General features: G+C 38.4%; 1 protein-coding gene across 1 annotated transcript in view; it reads right to left on the reverse strand.

Annotated features, from left to right (window-relative positions):
• Positions 1 to 11,370: 11,370 nt before the first annotated feature.
• LOC128611303 (uncharacterized) overlaps positions 11,371 to 22,946 on the reverse strand; it is a 19,145-nt gene continuing 7,569 nt past the window's right edge. The window contains exons 9-18 of the mRNA XM_053630690.1: positions 21,030 to 21,109; positions 20,491 to 20,619; positions 20,339 to 20,398; positions 19,992 to 20,096; positions 18,238 to 18,348; positions 17,899 to 18,039; positions 16,938 to 17,094; positions 15,441 to 16,748; positions 15,241 to 15,353; positions 11,371 to 14,277 (exon numbers count right to left, since the gene is read on the reverse strand). Of these exons, the coding sequence (XP_053486665.1) occupies positions 13,990 to 14,277; positions 15,241 to 15,353; positions 15,441 to 16,748; positions 16,938 to 17,094; positions 17,899 to 18,039; positions 18,238 to 18,348; positions 19,992 to 20,096; positions 20,339 to 20,398; positions 20,491 to 20,619; positions 21,030 to 21,109 (2,492 nt within the window). The 3' untranslated portion in view covers positions 11,371 to 13,989. The remainder of the gene's footprint in view (positions 14,278 to 15,240; positions 15,354 to 15,440; positions 16,749 to 16,937; positions 17,095 to 17,898; positions 18,040 to 18,237; positions 18,349 to 19,991; positions 20,097 to 20,338; positions 20,399 to 20,490; positions 20,620 to 21,029; positions 21,110 to 22,946) is intronic.

Raw genomic sequence — 22,946 nt, forward strand, 5'->3', positions numbered from 1 at the left:
GAGTTTGTGTATAAGAAGTAGGAAAAAGAAAAGAATCATTGGCTGAGGGAAGAGTTTATCATGTTTAACTGAAGAGCAGTGAGTCTCACGTGTTCACTTACACATCAGCTAACACTAAAACGTTACAAAGGACACACAACTGAAAGACTGGGGGCTAAATTAGGGTTGATCAGGGTTCCCAATGAGAGTTGGCTGAACTATTACGGTATTAAATGCACTTTTTATAATTCTTATCATCCTTTACATTTTGGAACCATAGAAGGAAAACGATGTAAAATGATTTATTGATATTATAGAACGTAATTATATGAGTAAAAAGAAATACCTAGGATTACTTGGGTACAGTTTAGGACTTTATTAAACATGTTCCCCTTAAGTGTTGAACGATCATGTAAGGTGTACATTTTGTGACCTTTGTATTATAAGGTTCTATCTCCAATTTATTCTTAGCCCAGACAGAACCTTATAATGCTAAGGTCAGGACTTGTTCCCAGCTGGAAACATGATGATAATTCAACACAGTAATATTAAAAGCAGTCCTGCCTGAACAATACAAAAGAACTCACACTTTTAGTCGGACAACAATTAATTTTTAACTCACAATTAGAAACAAATTAGTCTATAACAAATTAGTCTGTTGGCAGACAATCAAGTTATATTTTATTTAAGATATACCATGGTCATAACATCATATATGATAAGATGATCATGTAAAGCATGAGTTATGTATAGTGATGAATGCAAAACCCAATTCTAGCACACTGTGGAGTGTCCAGTGAGGAGAAGAGCACTTTCCTCCCTGTGCCTCCTCCGTCTGAGGGCTGAACTCCTGCTTCACTTCTACGCTATTAACGGAAGGGAGGAACAGCACTGGACATCATTCGCCTGTCCTCACTTACACACTGCTGCTGGAGCTTACAGATACACATAAATGCATACAGTTTTTTGCAAATACCACACTAATAAAGAGCAAAGTAAAATTTTGTGTGAAATGGATAATTTGACAAATCCATCTGGATACACTGAGTATTAATGAAACACAACTAGAAGATTTAATTAATCATTCTATATAAGTGGCCCTCAGAGTAGGGTCTATGATTTTTTAAATTTTTAATCTAGATACAAGTTCTTATAATTATTAGCTTGTTTGTCTGGACACTTAAATTCTTTCATTCATTCAAATTCAGTAAGCAATATCCTGGTCACGGTCACGTTGGATCCACAGCCAGTCCCAATATCACTAGTCATGCACACACACATTCACACCTAGGGGCAATTTAGGGTTGCCAATCCACCTACCTGCCTGTTTATGGACAGTAGGAGGAAACTGGAGAACCCTGAGGGAATCCACATGAACATAGAGAGAACACTGAAACCCCACACAGACAAAATCACAAGCTCAGGATCGTACCCAGAACCTTGGAGCTGTGCACCCCCATGCCACCCATCACTTGATGGGTTAAAATCCAAACCCATTTTGACTCAAACAATGTCTCAAACCCATATCTCCTATAATTAATTTCTTGGACCTATTGTGTTCTATGTGTGGAAAATTCAGGAATAAAAAAAAACTGTGTGGTGCTAATAAATAGACACACTTTTGTAAATGTGTAAATAATAATGTGAAATAAATCTGTACTGAGGGAGTCTGTGGAATTTATTTTACTGTTAAATGTTAACCAAACACTAATAGTTAACACTGTAGCTTGTACAACTCTAGTAATTTTAGCATGATTATGCAATTTAACTTTATTGTTTGGATTATATGTATGTAGATAATCTAAATTGTAGTGTAACCATTTGATGTTCACATGGTTCCAAGAGGTTATTTAAAAATGGAGCGCTTGTATATTTTAATAACAAGTCATTTGTTGTGCCCTGCAATGGATTGGCACCCCGTCCAGGGTGTAACCCGCCTCGTGCCCCATGCTCCCTGGGATAGGCTCCAGGTTCCCCACAACCCTGTAGGATAAGTGGTATAGAAAATGGATGGATGGATGAATAGAAGAAATTTGTTATTCTGTCAGTGTGATGCTCAAGTAGGATCCGAATAGGATATTTTGATTTATATTATGAATTGAAATGCTTCCATGAAATGAAATGAGATGTGCCATTCAAAGACACTAAACTGTGTTTTAGGACTGACTCAATATTTACAAATAACTTTTTTATGTATTAATATGTTTGTTTGTTTGTTTGTTTTAAAATCACATGCAGTGAAGCAGTGAGGCTTCTGAACACTGACTCAATGTTTTTCACATTCAGATACAGGAGCTAGTCACTGGTGTCCTTGAGTGTTTCTTCTCTTTTGATGTATGATAACATTAAAAGGTTATCCTCACCGCTTATAGTCTTGCCAGGCGTTTTGTTCTCATAGCAACAGTTAGCCTACACACAAACATGGTGTTGGTGGAAGCCAGGCAACTTGTTACTTCATATCTAAAATCTGCAAACTTCTAAGCTCCCTTCACAACATCCTCATCTTAATAATTATCAAATTGATAGATTGCGGCATTAGCACTCTTTCCTCTTCCTTTCCCCTTTTTATAATTTCTCAGAAGACTCCTTAGAACAACATACTGGTAAAAACAGACACATTAAGTTAAGATCAGAAAAGGTCATAAAACACATGCAGGAGTAGCATTGTTTCAGCATGCCTGCATTTTGTACACTGATTCTACGCTGTTCCCAGTTAGCTGAGATATATCTCAATTTGTCTAGCACTGCAGCCGGAAGCGTTGGCCTAGGAGCAGAACGTGGATAAGCAGCGACAGCATGGCTCGTTAAATTGATGAGCTGAGATCTGCTCTTACTTCGCCATCTGGAATTCTAGTCTGGGCTTCTGCTGAAAGCTGCTGACCCGGGACTCAACTTTTCAACCCAGGCAAAGAGAGCATGAGGAAGAGAAAAAAAATTCTGTTATGTCAGCAAAAGTCATTGTGTTAAAGTCTTTTTTTTTCTTGCTATCAAACTGAAAAGAGTGGTGTATAAGTGCCTGGGGTGAGGCTTCATCCGGCAGCCAATGATGAAAGGCAGAGATATCTATAGCAGAGATATGTAGCAGTCCTAAAAATAAATTTAGATGTTCAAGAAATAGCTTTTGAATAACCATTGGTTAGTACAGACAATATTTGGGAAGGAAGCAGAATTGCATTACATTCCAGTCAAAGGGAGGAAGAACTTGGAACATTTTTGTCTACACAAGTTTAACACAACATTTCCTTGAGAAAACTTTTAAAGAGCTGAGCGTGACTAAGCGCAGAACCTTACCCTATCTTTCGCTCTGCTTTAGTTCCTATATATTTGTAGACACACACACACACACACACACACACACACACACACACACACGAAAAAGGACCATAGGTTCTGCCGGGTTCTCCCAGGAGCTTGAAGGCATTCTGTGGATGTCTAATGCTGCTTTTCAAAAACAACAGCGCAGAAAAAAAATGACTCCCCTGGCCATTCAAATGCATTTTTCCACTTTACAAACAACAAATTATCTTAAAATAAAGCCGTGGCCGACTTTTAGCCAAGTGCTCCCCAGGCGTAAGGAAAACACAGCGGTCCAGCTGACCCTGAAAATATTTTGTTTTTATAAACCCCACTGTTGCATCAAAAGGCTCCGACTTCAAGGTGGAATCGCAGCCAACGTCATTTGTGCAGCGGGTTTATTGATAGCCCCAAGACGACTTCCGCTCGTGTGATAGATCTTTCTTGGAAATCCTAGGAGAGCGTTTAAAGGAAATGAAAAATGCTATTGTTCACCCATGACAACGGGATGGCAAAGTTTGAATATGCATGTAGCTAAGAGCTCTCACTCTGAGCAAAGATTTATTGTAAACATGACAAAAGCTGTAATTAAAACTCAGAAGAAATAAAGTCATAAGGACAACGGATAACAATGTAGATCATGACTCGCACGGCTAAAGCTGTGTGAACTGCAGATGTGCGGTCAAATGAATCATCATCACTCTTATCAGTGGCAGCTTCAGAGAAATGCAGTCAATGTAACATCGCTCGGTGTGAAATAACTGTTGTCTGCTTAAAAACAATGTCCCACTGTTCGTGCTCTTAGCAAACACATTCACACACCCTGACATTCTTATGCACACATACATATGCCATCCAGAAAGTTAAAAACTCCCAATCAGCACACACTGGTTTATGTTAGCTGCCTGTTTCAATATACTTCAAAGCTCTGAGAATGGACAAACTAGATAAACCAGGGGTCTCTGATACTACAAGAGAAAAAGAAGAGTGTTTTTGTTCAGCGACTGAACCTTGGAAGCTCAGGAGGCCTCCATCATTGGTTTATCTGCTGATACTGAGGGTTCATCATTCATGCTGGTCCAACCGTACCTCACACATACATACACTTACACACATATGCAGCTGAAAACATGGTGCAGGTGTCTGGAGGAGCATCTTGTCAGTCTTCGGGGAGTCACGAGTCTGATAGATTCATCACCACAAGCAGAGTAAGACTGAGCGAGAGAAGCGGCCTTGAAGTAAAGATACTGTGGGACAAATTCCTTTAGCCCCTTTTTACCGTAACAAGCAGCTGTTGATCTAGAAAAATACTTTATTAGATTGAGAATATTCAGTGGAACTTCACCACAAAGTTGCTATTGTTGTTCTTCATTAATCAACTAGTTCTTCATTAATGATGGTTTTATAATAATTATTTATTAATATTCACTTGAATTTTAAATAATTTAACAAAGGGCTTCTTGCAGACTTGTTAATTTTTTAAATAAATCACAACATTAAAAGAATGGTTCAGTAAAAATAAATAATATACACAATTTTAGCCCATATGTAAGGGAGCATTCAAGATGTTTTATAGTTTTGCATTACACTTTTAAGAACAATGTATCTAACAATTAAGAACAGCTTATTTACAGACAAAGAAAATCCTATCAGTCAGAAAGAAAACAAAAAAAAAAGTTTACCACACAAAACCTAACATATGTTAAGGGACGAAGCAAATAAAACTACGTCTTTCACATAATTTATTTGTAGTTGGTCTGACATCTGCTTTAGATAAGAAAGCATAAACGTGTAATGTTCAGGTGTCAATGTGTAGCAATGTGTCAACAATTCTAAATGCTTCGGCGAAACCATGGATATTTCCACCTTTGCATTTAGAATCACAGACTTTCTTCATGACAATAGATACAAAAACAGCTTTAAAAACTTGCAGAATATCATTTCATTATCATCCAAATTACTTCTGTTCAAACATCTTGTGCCAGAGTCGGATGCTTGAGCAGAGCAACAGTAAAGTGTTTACATAAGAAGAAGTGATTCCTGCATCAAGATGACGCTGTCTGCAGCTTTGCAATGTACACCGATCAGCCATAACTTTAAAACATGTTAAGTGAATAACATTGATTATTTCTTTACAATGGCACCTGTCAAGATGTGGCATACATTAGGCAGCAAGTGAAGTCAGTTGATGTGTTGGAAGCAGGAAAAATGGGCAAGTGTAAGGATCTGAGTGACTGACAAACGTCAAATTGTGATATCTAGACAACTGGGTAAGAGCATCTCCAAAATGGCAGGTCTTGTGGGGTGTTCCTGGTATGCTTTGGTTAGTACCTACCAAAAGTTGTTCAAGGAAGGACAACTGCTGAACTGGTGACAGCGCCATGGGCCCCCAAGGCTCAAGGCTAGCCCGTCTGGTTCAATCACACAGAAGAACTACTGTAGCACAAACTGCTGAAAAAGTTAATGCTGGCTATGATAGAACGGTGTCAGAACACAGTGGATCGCAGCTTGCTGTGTATGGGGCTGCGTAGCCATAGACAGGTCAGAGTGCCCATGCTGACCCCTGTCCACTGTTGAAAGCACCTACAATGGGCGCATGAGCATCAGAACTGGACCATGGCACAATAGGAGAAGGTGGCCTGGTCTGATGAATCACATTTTCTTTTACATCATGTGGACAGCCAGGTGAGTTTTCATTGCTTACTTTGGGAGGAGATGGGAAGAAGGCAAGCCGGCGGAGGCAGTGTGATTCTCTGGACAACGTTCTGCTGGGAAAGATTGGGTCCTGGCATTCATGTGGATGCAGACTTTGACACACACCACCTACCTAAACATTGCTGCAGACCAAGTATACCCCTTCATGGCAACGGTATTCCCTAATGGCAATGGCCTCTTTCAGCAGGATAATGTGCCCTGGCACACTGCAAAAATTGTTCAGGAATGGTTTAAGGAACATGACAAAGAGTTCAAGGTGTTGACTTTGCCTCCAAATTCCCCAGATATCATTCAGAGCATTTGTGGGATGTGCTGGACAAAGAAGTCCAATCCATGGAGGCCCCAACTAGCAACTTAGAGGACCTAAAGGATCTACTGTTAACATCTTGGTGCCATATACAGCACACAGGTCTTGTGGAGTCCATGCCTCAAGGTGTCAGAGCTATTTTGGCAGCACCAGGGGGACCTGGACAATATTAGACAGGGGGTTTTAATGTTATGGCTGATTGGTGTATTTTTGTCCATTTTTAATAGAAAACTGTGCAAGACAGTGTCACACCAAGTATATGAAATTAATTAGAAACTAAATCCTTGGTTTGAAGTCTGTTTCTTTCACAATCTTCCTAGAATGCTGTCCCTTGTAGACATAAGCAACATTGTGGAACCTTTCTGATAATGTTACTAGTTGCAAATGTTATCAACTAAACCTCCTAGGTAAAGTTATTAGAGTTCCTCAAATCCTACATTTGAGAAAATGTGGTAACAACCTGGTTTACTGACTGTGTGGAGTTTAACATGTTCTCTCCATGTTCACATGGGTTTCCACTGGGGTCTCCGGTTTACTCCCACCACCTAAAATCATGCACATAGATGAACTGGAAACACTAAATCACCCCATAGGTGTGAATTAATATGTAAATTTCTTTTCACAGATCTGGGGTTCAATCTGGGGTGACTTCTGCTGCCTTGTGTAAAGTGTTCCTGGGAGTGGCTTCGGATACACCGTTACCAGGATAAAGTGGTTACTGAGGATGAATGAATGAATAAAGCTGTTCGATGAAACTTAATTAGTCCTTTGCAATAACACAAAAAAATTTAAAACATAAGAATCTTCATTGAGTGCATATCACTATTAATAATAATGTAGTGAGCTTGAGATTTAAATTATATCTTAATATATTGTAACCTTTCGGATAGACCCTAATGGGTGTAATTACTGATGAAGACTTCTTTAAGACTTTGAAATAGCACAAATAAGTTGCGAGTGAAAAAGAGCGGAATGTATATATAGAAAATATATATTCCTTAATCTTATTTGAGATCTTACCTCACAAAAATCAGCAATTAACCAAAATGTACTGTATCATGATATAACTTTCATCTATGCATCCTGACAAAGTTTCAGTAAGGGTTTTCTTGTACTATCCCAAGTTTAACAGTTTTGCTTTATTATTCCCATCTTTGACTGGAACTTGGCCATGCTGAGCTGCAAGATGCTCTTAAAATAACGTGCAGGTGGTAGTAGATTTGTGAAGAATGGTAGATAAGGCAAAGCCCAAGAATTGTCTGAGATCTACTGAAGTATTTAAAACACTGGCTCACCTTCAAACGCCTATAAACAGAGAGAAATTTAGGCGGATGTGGGCTGCTGTCCAGCATTACTTAAACAGAGCGTCTTGGAGAGAGTGCAGGCAGAAGGGTATCGGAGTGGTACCACCAGCTGCAGAACTGTTCATTAATGCCCTGTGGTATGCACACAGCGCAAAAGCCTTGAACACATGTGGGAATAAAAACATTCAACATTTGGCTTAATTAAAAAGCACAAGGACGCTGGGTATTGCAGTCATCCTTCAGACATGCAGTTTCATCTGGCACAGTTTCATGACAACTGAAGCAGAAGTTATCTATTACTTCTATACATAATCTATATATACTTGTGTTTTTAATGCACTGTGATAGTTTTGGACTCTGTGTGCGCAGTGAAAGCTTCATATACTTTGTTCTACAAATAGCACACAATGGAACACTTAGAGGAATAGAGTCCTTGTATAATAAAAACTGAGACTTCTATATCCTAAGCACACACTATCAATCTTGGGAGATGAAATTTTTCAGTCTCCACTTGAGTTTATGAGGAGGAAAAACTTTCGAGGGCCTGGCCAGGCTCCAGGAGAGAGCAGAAATTATGTTTGGTCAGGACATTTCTTCAAAGATAGTATCTCGGTGTTCGAATGCTGCAGCATCGGTTTAGTAGGAATCAAATACCAGGCCTGTAAATCACTACAAAGTGCTTATCTCCTGCCAGATCCTGAGAGCTGAACTCCACGACTGAGCTGAGCTACATGTCAGGCCTGAACAGAGCGGCGGGATCAAAATCTGGAAATAATAAATGCAGAGCACGGGTTGCTTTGATAAAAAGGCAAAAAAAGGTTACAGTGTTTAAACTGAGAATATCAGCAACAAGGACAAGAGGTCACAGCAGTGTACGACATAAGGTTTGATGTTTTTTCAGAACAATGACTCAACTAACGATACCACAGTGTCAGGTGAGTGTGCTGGAAGTGTTATTGTGGTATGCCACGCCACATCACTGACGTTTCAGCTGTATTCAAAGAGACATTTTGTTCCTCCATGTCATCGTGTTCTTAACACTTGACACCATCTTTAAAGCTCAGCAGTTAAAAGTGCTAATAGAGACATTTTAGTGCTGGGAAGTTTATAAAGGCATGTCTTGCCAGATCATTTGGCAACAAAACTAACAAGAGTACAGTTACTTGAAAAGTGATGTCTCTGGCGGTGTCTGGGTTCACCAGCTGGTCAGCTCACGAGGGGCTTTCCACAAGGAAGACAGAACTGGAGGATATCATTATAAACTACTTTAAAGACCTCAATCAGAAACTGTAGAAACAGCAATATGGCTGCATTAGTTTACTGACAGAGAGCAGGCTTTAATAGATGTGTGGTTAGCTTCATGTTGATGTAGTACTCAACAGTAACCAATCAGTAACCAATTGGAGATTTGTGATCCTGTAAAAAGCTAAATGTTACTCAGCATATACTGGGTACTGCTGTAGTGCAGTTTGTAGGAAAAAGGACAAATTTCAAGTACAAAGAGTTGAAGGGCTAGACTATGTTAGACTACAGTGTATATTGTATCACTAAATAACATTCAAAGATGTATTCTGACAACATTATCCCAAGTTTAATGGCTGTTCGGTTAGGTCCATGTTGCTGAAGTACTGTAATTGCATCATTTATACAAAACAAGACCGAAAGAACTTCTCCAAGTCAAAAGCCCATCCCTGCAGTCACATTTAATTACATCTAGAAGCTAACGAATTTGGTTTGTTTTAGGGTCTACAAGTGATTAACTGTTCAAATGATATATACATACATCTGTTCAGATATATAAAATAACCAACACACCAGGGCCGGCTTTAAACGAGACCTCTTGGCCCTTGAAGCGTCACTATCGTTTTCTTTCAGCCAAGGAGCGTGGTGAGACAGTCAGTGAAAGTGCACTATATAAACACCACTCAGTGACTAGAAAGTGATCCATCAATGTGCACTGCCATTGTAATGCACCTAAGACTGATTAAGTCAAAGGCAGCTAAATCATCTCTGAATTCCTGCTGTGTCTTGGCCCGGCTTGGTCTCTAGATTAAGATGAAAAGCCTGCACATTCCTTGTCTGATAATTAATGACGTAACTGTAACGGATGATTGTGTGACCACTTAATAGAGATTTACTTTTCATCTCGTCTCATCTGAATAATTCTGTTCAGTGTATGTTCTATAGTGAAGAGATTTTGCAGTATTTTGGTCATTTTTCAGTCAAAATGAATGTGAGAGGGAAAAGTCTTTGTAATAATATTGTGCAATATCTTTCAGATTACCAGGAAGTTGTAAATTGATTTAAAACTTGATTTGAATTGCAACCGAAATAAACCACATAGGAAAATTCAATCATTTTGTTATCGCTAAAGAGAGATGGAAAAATGTAGGCACTGGCACCATGAAGCCAGGAATGGAACTGATTTCAATCTGATGACCTCTGACCTCATTTTTCTTGCAATCTGACAGGTCATTAAAGGGTGCACTGTTGGTCGTTAATCTGGTAGTAAGGGATAAATACACATACCCGTTCAAAATCTCAGAAGTTGATTTACGCACAAAATTCCACACGCACACATATTTATATGGCGACTATGACAACAGAACTTGGTATTTCTATGGGAAAAAAATCAATAAATGAAAGCGAAACCAACACCGTAGGACGTATATTAAAATTTATAATAAGGAAGATCAGCTCTTATTATTTGAGTAAGCAGGGAGAAGAAAGTGACACTCAGACTACATCAGACAACTCAGCGGCACACGAGCCAATGGAGCAAGTATGAGTTTTAATGTGGCTTTGTGAGTCACACTGAAATCCTGATGGAAGGCACCTGCTCAATGGCAGCAGACACTCTGTGATGAATTCTTCAGGAAAAGTGTCCCATAAAAACAGCCTCGGAGCCTCAAGACCTGGAGTTTAATCTCTAGCATACCGGAGACTTACTCAGACGTGGATCTTTTCGAAGTATATATTACGGAAAAGTGAGATGGCATGAGAAAATGCAACAAGCAGAGGAAATTAGCACCATCCCCATCAGTCAAATGATGAAGGAAGCACCATTTTGTTTCCAGCTTCCAGAATTACAAAGATATTCTCAATTAACTTGTGAAGGACATGTTCCTATTAACTGCCCACTAAGACAACAGTTGAAGGCAATTATTTTGGAGCATGAACAAAAATGTGTTTTTAAAAAACACTAGAGGATAAAGATGAAAAAGAGAGAGATGGATAAAGTTCAATAAAACAATTGAGATGTTCTCTGAATAGCTGAGAAGCAGTTAAGGGTAGCTGGGTGAGATTAATGGTGCATGTCATTGGGGCCTTGTGTAGTGGCCTCAATATCTATCTCATTCCCTCTGACTAACACACATACACACACACAAGCAAACACACACACACACACATGTCGCAGAACTATCAAAAACAATGTTGATAAAAACAACAGCAAGTTTCACTCATGAGTAATTGCTGACAAAGAGAGCTCAAACAGCAATACTCAGCTGCTTTCCAGAATTTTAGTAGATTAAGATAAAAAAAAAAAAAGACGTTATAACAAATAAACAAAGAAATAATAAAGGTAACCAATGGAAAGTTTACCTTAATATAACTCCTTTAATTAAATTTTTTAAAAAATCAACATTTGAATGATAAATGATTAAGAGGCATAAAGATGGCTAAGATATCTCTCTTCAGAAAATCGTCTTATCATATTTCACTTTCATGACTGGTTATGACTATATGAGAAAGAAACAGCAATTTGGTTAAAAAAAAAAAAAAAAAAAAAAAAAATGACCCTATCTTTTCCCCTGTAATTGAACAGGCCACCTACTCTTCATTAGCGGACACTGATTCAGTGTTCCACAGTGCATTACTTTAAAACAGCAAGACCCCGACCATCTCTCTGACCCTGTAAAAGTTAGTAACAAAATACATTTGTTGCTTAATGGATCTCAACATGTCATCCCCGCTCCATGATTTAGGGAAAGCCGAGAATGGAGAGTGCGTTGAGGTGGAGGCCGGGCTCAGAGTGGAAATCAGGGGCACGGCAGTTTTACAAGCTCCCCTGGAGTGCACTAGCGCTCTCCATCATCCAGCTGGATGTCCCACTGTGCGAGACTTACAGCCCAACACGTCAGCAGGGACATGGATAATGCAGGACAGCATGCGGGTTAAGACTGGGTTTTGGGGTCCACTACTTTTCAGTAACAGCTGAAATGGTTCATCCTTTATGGAGCGCACTGTGCCGCTCACAGATATATAGATGTACGGGGGAGTAATGTGTACTCATGTGATCGCTCCTAACCTTTGCAGAATTAGAAACGTATGGCGCTCCCACGGTGGTCCTTGAGGAGCATAATTCAATCAAAAGCATTGTCCACCGAGCATTGTTCATGTTTCCCGCTGCAAGGATGTGCAGAGCAATGATTTGATGAATAGTCAGTTAAAAGTGAGATAGCGAGAGAGACAGAGCGAGAGAGAAAGAGAGAGTCAGAACCACAGGTTGGGGCTAATTTAGGGCCATATAAATGATGTGGATGGTGAACTTTAAACTGTGGTGACCTTTGACAATACTGGGCAGGCAGGGATTATCTTCTCGTCTCTCAGTGAGAGGTAAGATGAGAAGGCTAAAGCGGAGGTGATTCACAACACTAGTGTGTCCTCCTCCATGCAGAAAGATGGAGGGGGGATCTTTTGGCAAGAAAAAAAAACATAAAAGGTAGTTAACAATTGCTTAGTATCTAAAGCAATAGTTTGGGCGTTCTATTAAAACCCTGCTGCGGACTCACGGCTATTTGACATATGTTGCTTTAGGATTACATGCTAAAATTCTTAACCAATTTTGAATAAAAAATTCTTAAATCTTATCTGATGTTAATATTGTTTATGTCTATGTAAGTCATTCAAATATGACTGTAGGTTAAAGTGAATTGCTTACAACCAGCTTCTCCATAACTAACTACTTTTAAACAATACCCAAATATTTTTCTTAATAGCCAAGAAAAGTGTCTTTAAAGATCTCAATGTGAATCTAATCAGCATCTCTGCTAGCCCTGCCTGTGCAGCCCTCTGCTCCCTCGTTTGCGGTGAGTGTTAGTGAGTGTTATTCTAGTGTTAAATGAACGCTCAGGGTCCAGTGGAGCCCATAGGGGCCAGGCTAATTTGCTGTGGCAGTCAGGACATAGTGATGGAATGTGAATGTCAGCAAGCTCTTTATTTACACTCTACATAAAACCGACTAGTAATTAACACCAGGGTCCCTCCCGCGCTCAAGTGTAATTGACTGTTTCAAAGGACCGCCACTTCATATTCCAGATTGTGTATTAAAATTGCGCTTTCCATATTGCCTACTCCCTTTAAGGATAAGGGTCAGCACTGCTGGCACAGACACTCAAAACACATCAGATTTCTTTATGAGGACATTAACATTTTGACATATTAATAATGAGTAAGTGTATTAAGCCAGATCTGAGAGGGACCTTGTGCCATCCTCAGGAGGTGCACATTTTCTTTCTGCAGTGTGGTTTTATTTCTTCTAAGGAGAATGATTTTTGTTAAGCCCTTTAAACTACTTTAATTTTAAAAATGAACTGTGATTTATCTAACAATAAAACAGAATGAAATGCATGCATCAGCTTCAGCTCTGTAGAATATATGGGAATAACAAATACACACACGAACACACGTACATCCCAAATAAAACCGAAAGAAAATCAAATACAAACATATCAAGTACAAATATGACGTTAGATTTTAGTTTGGCAGATTTTCAGGTGGATGGAAAAGCTCATTAACATCTGCTGATTGTTCTACAACATAAACTCTCTACTTGAGCAGCAGCGGCAACACATTTTGTCATCTGTATCGCCCTAACATGTGCCCATATGTTCTAAACAACCTCCTTATTGAGAACATAAACTTAATGAGAGAATCATTTGCATTTTCTAATTTGGGTTAATGTGCATTAATTGATTCCTGTTACTCAAATGTTTTAATTAACACAAGTTATAGTTGGCAGCAGTTTGTATTTGGCAAATTAAATGTCCTCAGAGGAAAAGACAGACCATCTCGGGAGTAATTAGTGTTAATTGGCTTTAAAACTGTAATGAACATGTTTTATGTGAAGCAGCTTACCTTGTTTATCAGTAGGGTAAAGCATGGAGCAAGGACTAAAATGCATTTGGGTCATGTTTCACATAAAGAAGGAACAGAATTTAAAAAAAATTAAGTGATCAGATTGAGATAGTTCTGATATATCTAACAAAAGTCTTAAACAATACTCTTTTTTGTTAAATGTGACGCAAACAAAAGCAAAACAGTCACATTCAAGCTCTATAACAGCCTGGGTGTTAATATAATAAAGATAATGCATTTAGTCTAAGCCTTTTAAAGTTCAATCTCATCTACTCTACGTCTTTTTTGCGGTTTAACAACTTCAGAAGAGAAGAACTGTTCAATCTTAGCGATCTGGGACCTGATGTCAGACTTCTGATTGTCCTCTTTCTCAAGAGGCGTGGGTGTTCTTTCCTCACACACGGACCGAGACACTTTTCCCAAGTTGTGCCGTCTTGGAGGGGGAGTAACAGTGAAGTTCTGTCTCAGCCCATTACCCACAGAGCATGCCGCTGGGCTGCCTGGCTGAGCTGAACCAAACGAGATTGGAATTCTGCTCTCCTGTATAGAGAAACAAAAACACATATAAAAGTGTAATATGCTGACTTCATATAATTCTCGAATGAGAATTAATTTAGGTTCAACATGCTTCTGTAGTTTTTCAGTTTAGGGTTATATAATCATTTAAAAGAAATCATACACCCTATTTTTTTAAGCTGATGTACTGAGTTACTGTATTATGATATATACATGAGATATCTCCCATGCTGACAAAACATAATTCTATTCTTTTTTCCTACTTTCTCAAAATGACTGTTGACATCAGCAATCACTGCTAAAACTGGCAAAAGCCCACCCTTTGTAATACCAGGGATAAAAAACATTTATGTCACCCTCTCTAGACAATATAGCACCTGGCTCTAATAAAGTATGAGACAATACGTACTTGAGGTAGTCAGACTGCTTGTATTTCAGCAGCAAATTTATATTACAAACACAAATATAATACACACTTGAATGACCTTCTAAGATAAAACAACTGTAAACCCTACAGTAAAAGTTCAGACCAAGTCAGAAACTTAAAATGCTGCCTAAGAAAGTCATATATTTCAATCATGTACATCCAAATATCTTTCTTGCTCTTTTCCCCTCTCTTAAATACAAGACCTTTGGTGTAAAAAAAATAATGGTAAAAAGATAATAAATACATGGCGCAATACTAAAAGAAGCTGTCTTAACTTCGGAGAACAAGATACAGATACATTTTCTAAAACATTAGTTAGACATTAGATTTCATGAGCTCTCTGGTTTGCTCCATATAGCCTCTCAGCTTTCTTTCAGACTTGCCACTGATTTATAATCTGTGACTTTCTTCCTGTTGTTTCCAATCAACCTTTCATTGAGTAAAATGCAACCATTTTACCAAGCTGAAATACTTTTGGGAATGAGGGGCAGTTTAAATACACTTTGTGTGCCATGCAAGTCACTGTGGCCTTCTCCTCCCTGTATGTTTGAGAGACCTACTTTTTCAGTAGAGATTTCAGAAAATGTCTCTTTTATTGCATTCCATTCCCCGTAGTGATCATTTTTTCGGTAAGGATGGATGTCTGAAACATTCGCCTTGTCAAGAGGTCCACCTGAGTGACAAGAAGTACTTTACTATTCACGCATCCTGAGAGCAATGCTATTCGGATGACTCTATTTTTAATTAAACAACAACCTACCTCGGTTTCTTAGTGTGGACTTTGGAAAAACAGGGGTACGTAATGATCTGAGAAGGTCCTGGAAGCCAGAGGGCAGCACAGATTTCTGCTCAGAAATGAATATTTTTGAGGGTGCTGAGGATTTGTTTGTTTGCCTCAATGCAGCACTTTGTGAGCCATTCAATTTTGCATCCAATGTTTCTTTCAAAGGCACGTCCAACTCAAGAGATGATCCATATCTTTTGCTTTCATCACTGTAAGCTGGTTCTATGCCAGTCATTTGATTTTCTTTATTATTCGGCTGTTCGCTAAGTTTTGTATCAGGGAACACAGAATTTTCCTGTGGGTGTGACATCTGGGGATATGGAGATGCTTCCGCATTTTGCTCATTGCTCTGTGCAGATAAAGCAGAAGTACAGATATCATCTGTTTTATTTCCATCTTGAGCTTCTGCTACATTAGCCGCGATAAACACTGTACTTCGAGAGGATGATTCAGCAGGATGGGAAATGGCATTCAACTCCACTTCTGGGATACATTTTGCCTTAGTGACCCTGATATGGTTGTTTATGTCTTCCTGTTGATCAGGACTTACTTGTAGTTCTTGTAGTTCACTAAAGGGTGTGTCAGAAATTGAGGCAGCATGAGGTACTAAAGAGAATCCTTCACGAGAAGAGTCTGACTCATGAGGAATGAATCGTTGCTGTGGGTTTAAATAGGGTACACCTAATTGTCCGTACTTCGTAGGACTCTTGTTATGTGCATGTGGTGGTTCTGTATCTTCTTCTACAACACTATCGCTATTTGGTGAGGTGCTTGGTGCCTGATTTTTCTCAGGTGCTGCAGTCTGAGGCTCAACTCCTTTCAAGTTAATGTCCTGAGATGTCTCGGATGTGTGTATATCTGGTGTCTGGTGCTCTCGTCTTTCATAGACACACAGACTCTTCTCCCCTGGCGTAACCCTGGGTTCAGACATCACTGGGTCACTGGCCACACCATAAACAGACCTGGTTTGGGGTTCTGATAGCTTAGCGAGACAGCTTTCTGTATAACTTTGCAGTGCGTTTGAAGGGTGACCATTATCAAACAAGCCAAGCACTGGTGCGCTTTCACTGACGCTAGCTTCTTGTTTGACAGCTGGATCTATCTGCTGATTTGTCACATCAGTTCCACTGACTCTCTCACTTGTCTCTGACTGATCTGGAGCCAAACCAACAAGGCCTTCTGAAGGTGGAAGTGCCAGAGTTGTTCGATCCATCTGAGAACGAACATTAACCTCATCGTCTTCTCTGCCTATTACCGCTTCTTGACACTCAGCAGTCCTTTCATCTACACAAGGAAATTAAATTCATGCATCATTACGGATTGAAAAATAAGAAGTACAGGTAAGCTTTCTTGATAAAGGTATTCTGTCAACCCAGGAACCCAACTCCCCCCACATCACATCATTCTGTGCAAAAATATTAGTTTTAACGGCGCCCAGCTTGGCTGGAGAACAGAAGCCTGCATTCCTCTCACCTGGAATGTCTTCATCTTCTTTGCAATGTCTCATTTGCTCACAGTTATTTTGAGGACTGGCTTGACGGGCTTCTCCATCTGAAGATATATCCTTATCCAGATCCATAACACAGTTCAGGCTGGTAGGAGAATTTGTTTGGATGTCAATTCTGCCATTCTGAAATAAAACAGCCAGTCATTATTATACTGAGTCCATACAAAATAAAGCCATACTCCCAAATTACATAAGGAATAGAAAGTAATAGAAATCAACAATAGGAAGCCCTGAAGTGTTTTATTCCTCTTACACCACAGCAATTTGATAACGATTACAATTTTAAATTTATCAGTGAACGACACACTGTTTTAAAAAAAATAAATAAATAAAAATTATTTAATGTTGTGGAACATCTCTGAGACAAGCTAATTCCTGCTATCGCTTACATTATAGCAGCTATGAAAAAATCATTCCCTCAATAGCCTCTCTTTAAGTTCATAACACAAAGGAATACATGTTGTTATGTTAGTAAGAAGTATCCTGAAGTCCTCTGTCCTACAGACTCTCCAGTTCTGGAAAACACTTCTGAGATTTGTTAAATAAATGTCTTCTTACCGAAAGCTTCAACATATCAACTCCACATGTTTTCTTTTTTAAACAACACATATTTTTTGAAATCTGTTTATTATCAGGCTTAGATTACGCAGAGCTTCCACCATACAAAAAGATGTTGTTATAGAAACAAGCGCATTAATACAGTATGAATGTGTGATTTTGAATTACACTACTGTCAGAGCTGCTGTTAAACAACATGACTCAACACCTTCTGACCAATCAATATACAAAGAAATCGTTCTTCAATAGTTATTTTAATTGTAACAGCTTTTATGTTAAATAAATGTGAGTCACTGTTTTAACATCAGCACTTGAAGCTTCATAAATTCTCTAAAGACTAACAATGTGTTTGATAAATAATGTTCCTACCTCTAAGCCATGAATAGGTCTTGCTTGATGCATCATACAAGAGGACAGTTGTTGGTGTTTCTCATGGAGGTGATCGTATGCCTTTTTAACAGCTTTCAGCTCTTCCTGATCTGCCTGCATTTTTGCATGCAGAGTCCGCATCTATTTGGCAACACCACAAGCACAGAACCCACATTTCCTGTGGTATTTTTACGCAAAAATGATCCTTTTCAGGTCAGCACATACACATAGTCACAGAGCGGTCAATACTAGTGCCTAATTTTGATTTTTTTTAAACTTTATTTTAGTTGAGATTTTACTTTCTTTATTTTAGTACAATAAAGCATTATGCAAAACTACCTCTTTTTCAAGAGCGATTTTGGAATGTTTGTAGTCATCGATCAAGTGCACAAGTCTGTCCTCTTTTTCTTTGCTCCTCTCTCGGACCATTTCATGTTCTCGTTTAAGGACCTGCAATGAAATTAATCACCCGGAAAATTTTTAATGCAATAGTAAATTTTTATGCGTTTATTCAACCTGGACCAAAGGTTCTAAACAGACAGGGACACTCATACAAATCAGCAGGGTTTTGTCACGTTAATAATGGTTTTAATCAATAAATAAATATGTGAATTAAATGGAGGCAGGGGGCCTATAAAACAGCAGGGTCCGTAAATGGACAATAAACATGCTTAGCATTATTGAGTTGCAAGCCATACTTCCTAAATACGATTTATGAGACGTCATTTATTTCTGATCTTATGTTAATTTGAACCGTTTCCATTTTATACTAAGATAAAATAATCAATCAAAGCAATCATTATATTAAGAAATGTACAGAATATTTCTGAGTGAAGATTAGTGGGTTTCAGTCTGTAGTATTTACTTATTCTACTTCTTAAAACATTTTTATTTGCTAAGTGAGTATACTTTTGTTGTAATACACAACTGCTCCTAGTTCGCAAACAGTCTGCACCAGAATTATTGGCACCCCTGGTAAAGATGTGTCAAAAATGTCTATGGTTTATATAGGTGAATCTCACACTGAAAATACAAGAAATAAAACTTTTAATTGAAGTAAATTTGCAATAAAAAAAAAAACCTTATCAAAAATATTTTTAACAATGATATCACAATTATTGGCACCACTGGATTTAATACTATGTGCTCTTCCCTTTTGCCAACTTAACAGCATTGAGTCTTCCTCTGTAATGCTTTGGAGAAGACTGGAGATTAGAGAACACATCCAAGAATGCTCCTCAATGCACAATCTCTCCAGATCCTCTACTGTAGAGTATTAGGCACTCTCTTAGCTCAGGGGACCGACATGTTGTTTTTAGGTGGATTTGGATGTACAGTATGTTCTTTTTTTTTTCTAAAGATGCCAATAACTCTGGGGCTGACTGTTTGCACAAACAATTAGTAAATACCAAGGGTTTGAATAGTAATTAACTTATAATGTTATACTGCCACAGACAGCGTATATATTAGCAGAAGTGCTACACTATGTGTTTGTATCAGTTAAAATTGAATACTGTCAATTTTAAAGCAGAATCACAAGGAAGTATTATCTATTTAATCATAAACTTTAATGGTTCAAATTTGGTTTTATTTTTTACTCATTAATGCTTTCTTGTATGTGATATTTATCTTAGATTTACTATTTTTGTGTTTCCTGGAATACTCATATAAAGCCACAAGTTTCAGCACATCAGAACCCAATTTGAAATTCAGCCTGGAATTATATAATTTATTTGACATATGAGCCACATTGTTTAGTTTTTATATTTTGAAAATGTACACATAAATTAACAATAAAAAGAAGAACCTTAAGAAAAAATCATGCCATAAATTAAGTATTTATTCAGACACCTTTTCTGCCATGAAAGAACCAAGGTCCTTTTGCTCTAAAGTTTTGGAAATGTGTGTTTTGATAGACTTACATAAGATAATAAAACATTTAAATGAGGATATATGCTGTTGAAAATGTGAATAAGAAAATTGTGATAGTATTCAACCATTCGTGTAGATAAAAGCTAGCAAACCAACTCACACTCACACACACACACACAGGGTGGATGATGCAAACTGATGATGTTATATGACAGACTGACCTGATACTCCTCTGTGTGTATGAGGAGCTGTTGCTCGGTTTGACTCACAGCCTGCGTCTGAGTCTGCAGCAGCCACTGGGCATGCTGGAGGGAGCTCATAAGCTCCTGACACACACACACACACACACACACAGAACCCAACGAGTGAGATGTATTACCGGCTTAAGGTCAGGATTACTGTGAAATGTTACCACTGTAATTTTTTTAGCAGTACAAAATACTGAACCCTATAAGAGTAAAAAAAATTCTGTATCTGTTTTTGCCAGACCTTTAGTATGATTTTTGTATATCTTTGAAATATTACACCTGGAAAAACAGTATCAACAATTCAGCACTAATAAACATACCTGCTTCTCTGCTCTTTCTACAGCAATTTCATTTCTTAGCTTCTTATTCAGTTCTGTCTCCTACAAACAGAGAGTAACCCAACTCTGCGGTGATTCACATTTCTGTCATTCCCGCCATATGTTACTTTTTTTGAGAAAATATAAAAATGTACCACAATCAGCCTTTGCTTAAGCTCCTGCATTTGTTGGTCTTTCAGCAGGTAAGAAGAACTTTCGTCTCCAGATCTGCAGATGGACACAACTTTGCTTTTTACCAGCTCACTGTTAAGCCCCTCCATATCCTAAAATAAAGAGTTTACACTTAAATCAGATACTAACATGTCTGAGTAAGATGTCCAGGTTAGTCTGGGTTGTTTAACCCTTTCATGCATAATGTACACACTCATAGACAGTCAAGTTATAGCTCTTTTTTATGTTTTAGGAAAATATAAGATGCAAATCAACTCTAAATTACTTGAGAGCATTATTGTGAATTAGCATAAACTTCTGTAGCCCTCTATCTGTTGTTCTCAATTTTTACTTTCTACATAATTTTTTTTAAATTAAGTTTTTTTAAATTAAATTTTTGTTGTTGTGCCAGACTCCACTGATCTTTGCGCCATGTACCTTTAAAAATAAATAAATAAACAAATAAATAAAATATATATATAAAAGTAATAAAACATATATACTTTACATATTAAAGCGTTACCTTTTTCAGTGCAGCAATTGTAGATTCTTGTTTTTTGTTCATGGATACAAGTTTCTTGTTAATCCGCATTGCCTCCTCGACTACAAAAAGAGGTCAAATTAAACTGCTCACTAAATCTTCATTAGCATTCAGTAGCATTTTTCAACTGCACTAATGAGAAGCCTATTGATATAGACCATACAGTCTGTACAGAAGAAATCTCCCATAAACTAATGGTTGCCTTAAAAACCATGACTGCTTTACATAAATACTGATACTGCTGTTTGGAAGGACCAGATAATAATGTTTATTATACCATCCACTCGACATAAACTCTATTTAAACATGACTTGACTAAATACCAGACAGGAACGATTACCTTTAATATGCAGACTCTCACTATCACGAGTGCAGACATTCAAAAAATAATCAATCTAATCTAGGATGTGGTGTCTTGAATAAAATAAATATCAAGCAGACAGGAATTTCAGTGTGGACTCGCAAGCTGGCTGAGATCTCATGTTTCAAAATGCAGGCCAATTAACTGAGCTTTAATCTGGGATTCAACATATAAACAGCTTATCTTAAAAAAGCCACCCAAAAACTCAGTTTGAAGACCAGACATTATTTGTATGTCTGTATTGGAGAATAAATTACTTGAGCACGAATATTATCATCTGACAGAAAAAGGCCCAAAATACACTATATACATTGAATCCGGAAAGTATTCACAGCGCTTCACTTTTTCCACATTTTGTTATGTGAGAGCCTTATTCCAAAATTGATTAAATTAATTATTTTCCTCAAAATTCTACAAACAACACCCCATAATGACAACATGAAAGAAGTTTGTTTGAAATCTTTGCAAATTTATTAAAAATAAAAAAACAAAAAAAGCACATGTACATAAGTATTCACATCCTTTGTTATGACACTCAAAACTGAGCTCAGGGGCATCCTGTTTCCACTGATCATCCTTGAGATGTTTCCACAACTTGATTGGAATCCACCTTTGGTAAATTAAGTTGATTGGACATGATTTGGAAAGGCACACACCTGTCTATATAAGGTCACACAGTTAACAGTGCATGTCAGAGCACAAACCAAGCCATAAAGTCCAAGGAATTATCTGTAGACCTCCGAGACAGGATTGTATCGAGGCACAGATCTGGGGAAGGGTACAGAAACATTTCTGCAGCATTGAAGGTACCAATGAGCACAGTGGCCTCCATCATCTGTAAATGGAAGAAGTTTGGAACCACCAGAACTCTTCCTAGAGCTGGCCGCCCAGCGATTGGGGGAGAAGGACCTTAGTCAGGGAGGTGACCAAAAACCTGATGGTCATTCTGACAGAGCTCCAGCGTGTCTCTGTGGAGAGAGGAGAACCTGCCAGAAGAACAACCATCTCTGCAGCACTCCACCAATCAGGCCTGTATGGTTCAGTGGCCAGACGGAAGCCATTCCTCAGTAAAAGGCACATGACAGCCCGCCTGGAGTTTGCCAAAAGGCACCTGAAGGACTCTAAGACCATGATGAAACAAAGATTGAACTCTTTGGCCTGAATGGCAAGCGTAATGTCTGGAGGAAACCAGGCACCAGTCATCACCTGGCCAATACCATCCTTACAGTGAAGCATGATGGTGGCAGCAGCATGCTGTGGGGATGTTTTTCAGTGGCAGGAACTGGGAGACTAGTCAGGATCGAGGGAAAGATGAATGCAGAAATGTACAGAGACATCCTTGATGAAAACCTGCTCCAGAGCGCTCTGTACCTCAGACTGGGGCGAAGGTTCATCTTCCAACAGGACAACGATCTTAAGCACACAGCCAAGATAACAAAGGAGTGGCTACAGGACAACTCTGTAAATGTCCTTGAGTGGCCCAGCCAGAGCCCAGACTTGAACCCGATTGAATATCTCTGGAGAGATCTGAAAATGGA

The sequence above is a fragment of the Ictalurus furcatus genome, chromosome 8 (genome assembly GCF_023375685.1).
Source record: "Ictalurus furcatus strain D&B chromosome 8, Billie_1.0, whole genome shotgun sequence".
NCBI classification, from domain to species: Eukaryota; Metazoa; Chordata; class Actinopteri; order Siluriformes; family Ictaluridae; genus Ictalurus; species Ictalurus furcatus.